The following is a 6000-nucleotide window of genomic DNA, read 5'->3' as shown; positions in this document are numbered from 1 at the left end:
GTAACCAAGGACTTTTTGAACATCCTTATTGGTTATATTTAGTTTTGGAGATGAAAATTATTTTTTCACATGAAAAGAAAACTATTTTCCAAAAAAAAAAAATGAACAACACTCAAGTGATAGGCGATGCTCTTCATTAGTCTTTCCTTCCTCACCTCCTTCTGCGTCACCGTCTCCATGATAGTGCCAAAAGCAGGGATCGTGGCAATTCGTACCGATCTGTAGAAAAATGGATGTACAAGGAACTTGACTTTAAAGGAGAAACACGACTGTAAAACAAAAACAAAAAAACTTAACTTTTTCAGAATTTGAAACGACGATATACTATAACTTTAATATAACTTGAAACAAGTGCACAACATTAACTGAGTATATAAGATTGAACGAGTATATATTATAAGAGTATATGATGTTAAATGGGAACATGACATTCAATGGATATCTGACATTAAACAGGAGTATGGCATTAAACGGGTCAATAACAATAAACAGGTAGAAACATAAACGAGTCTGTAACTTTAAATGGGTGAATAACAACAAACGAGTTCATAACATTAAAGGAATATATATGAACGAGTATCAAGGACATTGCCGATTCAGTCCAATTAGATTATGCAAACAGGGCAGAGCAAATTTGATTAAATAAGTAATTTAAGATAGAAGGTAAGGCCAGGTGTGGGAGCATGCGCCGGAGCAGCGCGTCGCTGCATCCACCTTCCGCCAGTACTCCAGGGGTCTCCGTCTGGCCATCCCCTAAGCAGATGCCTGGCCCATCCCCATCTCCTTGAGATGCTGATCAACCTGCTGTCACCATGAGGCATGTGGTTGGCCCATTGACCTCCTCCATTCACGAGACTCCCTCACTGAGAGAATCTGGTGAGCAGGATCAGCGTCAGGAAAGCGAGCCGCACATCCATACAGCTGCAGCTGATGCTCACAGACGATGCAGGTAACACATCTCATTTGAGTCTCTCTCAGCAAACACTCGGACAAAAAGTCCGACCAGCGATGGCCAAGGATTCTCTGAAGAGAAATGGTACCAAAAGAATGAAGTCTCTGTCTCAGTTCCTTGGTCAGAGCCAAGTATCACACCCGCAAAGCAAAAATGGAAGCACCAAGGACCTGACGACTCAGGTTTTCATCCTCCTGCACAGGTACCGAAAGCATCCCACCCTGTGATCCAGTGAATCCATGACTCCCCAGGCCTGACCCAGATGTCTCGACCTCCGGCTCACAGCCAGCAGAGACATGAATATCACTGGTACAGACTCATCACAAACAGGTACAGACAAGATAGCAGCAACCAAGATGTCATTGAAAGCCTGGATTTTTTATTTTAAAAATTTCACCCAGGAAACCTGCAATCCCAGCAGCTCCGACTCCTCATTCAGCACCTCAAAGGCTCCCAAAAGGATATCCAGAGTATCCACAAAGATGACTGAACCATCAACGAAATCAAGGTCAGAGATCTCGACACTCCCAAACAATGCACCCACCGCAGTTTGATCTCTCCGACATCCTCCACAGAATCCAGTCCATACAAGCACTGAGAAGTGTGGGGCCAATACACATCCCTGACTAACTTCAACAACTGGAAGTAAGTCAGAGATGGAACCACCACACCTCACAGCACTCTCACCACAAGTGTGTAATTCAGACATCAGATTGATCAGTTTTGGTGGCACCCCAACAAGACCAAGAATCTTACAGAGGACATTCTGATTCACTGAATCGATTGCCTCGCAGAGATCAACATAGGCTGCAAGCAGCCCCTGCAGAAACTCTCGTCTGCGTTCGGTGAGGACCTGAAGAGCAAGGATACGGTCAATCATTGATCTCTTTGGTGTAGTAAAGCCTGACTGCTCTGGGCACTGGTGCTCAAGCGGATGGTGGCAAACCCCACCAAGAATTATCCAAGCAAAGACCTTCCTCGGCACTGAGAGCAGCGTCACCCCTCGGTAGTTGTTGCAGTCCTGGCGATCACCCTTCCCTTTCCAGAGAGGGACAACGAGGCCCCTCTTCCAGTCAGTTGTGATGATGCCTGTTCTCCAGGCAGAGCACAGAACTGCATGCAATGACATGAGTACAGCATTTCCACCAGCCATGAGAAGTTCAGCATGGATGCCAAATATCTCAGGAGCTTTACCCCATTTCAACCGGTTCACCGCAGCCTCTGTTTCCACAAATGAAGGTGTACCGCAGTTGATTGGAGGGTCAGCAATAGGGATTGTAACACCCCTGACATCCACCTCGACAGCTGGTGGATCAGCCTGGGACAGCCGCTCAAAGTAAGCAGCCTAGTGGGCTTTCACTTCGGACTCCTCTGTAAAGAGCCCTCCACCCTCCGCTCTAATTGCAGTACACCGAGGGAAGGGCTTGGAGCAATGCAATGTGTGAATGCCCCTGTAAGTGGGACGATAATCACTTGACCACAGGTGATGCTCCACCCCTCACAGATTCCTCACACATAGGCCTCCTTGTCCACCCTCAGCGCATGTGCAGTTTTACGCCTCAACTCCCTGAACAACTCCGGTCTGCCATTCAGCCTGGCCCTGTGACTCTGGTCAATGGTATCCAGGGTCCCTTGAGAGACAAAATTTTTCTTCGCCCTTTGGTGAGTTCCAAGACATCGACCAGAAACATCAAGGATGGTGATCTTGAAGGCACTCCCCAACTCTTCAGGGTTTCCCAAATCACCCAGACCCCCCCAAATCCCATTCAGCCTGTTCGCAAACTCCTCAGCTACCCTGTCATCCTTGAGCTTGCCAACATCCAGCCGAGCCTGGGATAGTAACATTCTCCCGGATTTAAGCTGCAACTGCAGAGTTGCTATAACAAGGCTGTCATCGGTATTGAGTAACTGAGCACTCCGGTAGACCCTGCAGTTGTGGGATCATTCTCCAGCAACCATCATCAAACACATGGTCAATCTCCTTTGCCACACTGGCAGGGTTGGAATACCAAGTCCAGCGATGAGCTTGTGGGCGCTGAAACCATGAACCAGCCACCCTAATTCCACGACTTCTTGCAAAGTCAAAGAACTTAGTGCTATTCAGGTTCACAGCTCCAGACCCATGTGGACCAACACATGTCGCATAACCATCCCGATCAGTTCCAGTCGATGCATTGAAATCACCCAAGACTAGAAGTGTATCTCGTCTGGGGAACTGATCAATCACAGACTCGAGCGTGGCATAGAATGTGTCCTACACGGTGAGATCACTCGTCTCAGTCAGAGCATATACAGAGACGAGGGAAGCAACACCCAAGGAGTGACGAATCCTTCGTCTCATAATGCGTTCGTTGACCGGTGCTACCTCAATTATCATTGAAATCAGCTTATTGGACACAGCTACAGCAACTCCTTGGGCATGGTAACTATCAAAGTGACCAGAACAATCGTAGGTGTAACCACCCGCCATGACCTCGTCGCAATCCGGGCTCCGAACCTCAGAGTGCTGCAATACCGATGTTTAAACGCTTGAACTCAGATGATAACAGAGAAAGGTGGTCACACTCTCTTCGGGATAGGACATTCCAGTCACCCACCCAAAGGGATCGCCTCAGGTTAATCAAAGGAGACCGCTGTCTGGTGGATGACACCTCAGCACCACCCTGACACACTCTACCGCAATCCAACCCGGGAAGATTACCCCGTGGTTTTCCTCCTCTCATCAAGGAGTGGGGGTCCCGAAGGCTTTGCCCCAATCCTGTCATCCAGTGATCTGCCCTGCGAAGGGAAGCTGCACAGGAGGTACTCCTGCGGAGTGGGTTTTAAGTTTTCTTTGCGTTTTTAGTGTTTTTCAAAGTGAAGGGTTTTACGGTGGCCAAAGTGCAAATCCTGCAACCAACCTCCGAAAAAAGACTTAACCCAACTGCAGAAGGAAGTCCGCAGGCACACAGTTTGATAGAAAGATAAATAGATTTTTTTTTAAATCTACAACCCAGGCAAAAATGCTGCAGTTAGAACTATAGTATATGAGAGTTGTACTCTCATATACTACAGTAGTCTGCAGAGAATTACTACAGGAAAGGAATTATTTTTTGCCTGGAAATGTCGAGGCTCGTACGAGAGCTTTGTCCGTGGTTAGGAGCTCAGGTGTGCCAAGGAAAGACATTGCACGATGGAGGATGCCAAGTCAGCCACTGCCTTTGGAGGCCAGATTGGAAATGTGCCTTGCCCAGGAAAGCTGATGGCAGATAGTGAGGCCCAGAAGCTTGAATGAAAGGACTTCTTTAACAGAATTGTTGAGAAAGTGGATGGGGGGTTTTCCAGATGGTCCTTTTAGAAAGATTCTGAGAGTGTGAGATTTGTCAGGATTGTAAAACATGTTCCAAGTGTTGGAACCAGCTTGAGACTTTATCCAGATCTAGTGAGAGTGAAGAGGCTGCTGCTTGCAGGTGTAAGGGATGACAGATGACATGGCAGAGGGTGGAGTCATCAGCAAAGAGATAAAGAGGATTCTTCAGAGTGTCGGAGAGATCATTGATGAAAACAAGAAATAGCACAGGGCCCAGAACACTGCCTTGAGGAACTCCAGCCTGGACAGGAAGAGAGGATGAGAGAATTCCATTCAGGGCCACAAGTTGGCTGCGACAGGAGAGGAAGTCTGCAAGTCATGAATGGAGATTGCCTTGGATACCACAGGAAGAGAGTTTGGTGAAGAGGGTGGAGTGCCAGACCATATCGAAAGCACATATGTCGAGGGATATGGCTTTGATCTCATGTCTGGCATTGAGGACCTCCATTCATTGTTGGGAAAGCAGGAGCAACAAGTCCAGGGTAGAGTGACCTGGTCTGAAACTAAATTGATGATCGGAAATCAGGCCATTGGAGAAGAGGAATGATTTAATGTCGGAAATGATGATGGATTCCATAATTTTGCTGACGATTTGGAGAAGGCTGATTGGTCTGAAGTTGTAGGGATCTGTTTTTGCACCTTCTTTATGCAGATCGGTAATGTTTGCTGATTTCCAAGCAGATGGCAGATGACCTTGAGCAAATGAGAGGGTGAATGGAACAGAGAGAGGGTGAACAAGAGTAGCAGAGCAGGTTTTTAGGACATGTGGGCTGATGCCGTCTGGATCGGTTGTAGAATCGGAGTCAAGGTTTGACAGTCTCCACCTTGTCGGGAGAAAACGACACAGAGTTCAGGAACAGCTGGGTGCGACTGGGTAAGGTGGGTTCAGAAAGTGACGGGGTTGGGACACAAGATTTATAAACAAACACCGAGTTTAGGCATTCAGCCTTTTCATGTGCAGTCAGTTGTGCAGCCATTTGGGGTGAGGGAGGGGATGAAGGGGGAACATACACCAGAAAGAGACTTTACCAGACACCACCAGGATGTGGAGGAGGGAGACATGTCTGAGAGTTCAGACTTGCGATGAGAGAGATGTTGTTTTCTGGCTCTCTTGAGGGCGCGCGCGCACACGCACACGCACACACACATTCTGAGCTTTGTGGAAGGAACTGAGATTGCCTTCAGTTGGGTTTGCCTTCCATGAGGTGAAGGCAAGTTGTTTCAGGCCAACTGACTCACCACAAGCTTCAGTGTACTATGGGCGGGAAGAAGGGTATGACATCTGAAGACGAGATGGGATAAATCTGTACATGACAGAGAGCAAGTTTCTTTGAAGGAATTCCCAAGATGAGTTGATGTCAGAGAAAGTAGAGATGTGAGACCACTGTAGAAGTTTGATGGCTGATTGAAGTCCCTACCTGTCGTCCTGAGTGAAATGCCAGACTGATGTTCTGATGTTCATTTGCGATGAACCATTGGTTGCAGTAAATATATTGTTGTGGTTCTGTGAAGCCAGTGCTCACCCACACAGGCAATGGCACACAACATATCGTGGTTCTGAGACAGTTATTTGATTAGTATTCGTTTAAGATAGCCCTTCCCGACTGTCTCGTGCGTTTATGGGACAAAATACATTGCGAGGGTTTTTCGGCAGGTCTTTATTGCCATTCTTTATGCTTTTATCTATTTTATTTTACTT

At 47.2% G+C, this 6000-nt stretch overlaps 1 protein-coding gene across 15 annotated transcripts in view; it reads right to left on the bottom strand.

Annotated features, from left to right (window-relative positions):
* The window catches only part of RELCH (RAB11 binding and LisH domain, coiled-coil and HEAT repeat containing), a 169256-nt gene that overhangs the window by 38479 nt on the left and 124777 nt on the right, over positions 1 to 6000 (bottom strand). For all 15 annotated transcript variants that reach the window (XM_085847659.1, XM_085847661.1, XM_085847664.1 and 12 more), the window contains one exon: positions 156 to 219. In XM_085847659.1, the coding sequence (XP_085703785.1) occupies positions 156 to 219 (64 nt within the window). The remainder of the gene's footprint in view (positions 1 to 155; positions 220 to 6000) is intronic.

The sequence above is a fragment of the Eptatretus burgeri genome, chromosome 11 (genome assembly GCF_056783735.1).
Source record: "Eptatretus burgeri isolate ZD-2024b chromosome 11, Ebu_testis_v1, whole genome shotgun sequence".
NCBI lineage: Eukaryota > Metazoa > Chordata > Myxini > Myxiniformes > Myxinidae > Eptatretus > Eptatretus burgeri.
This window is presented reverse-complemented; position numbering and strand designations above follow the sequence as displayed.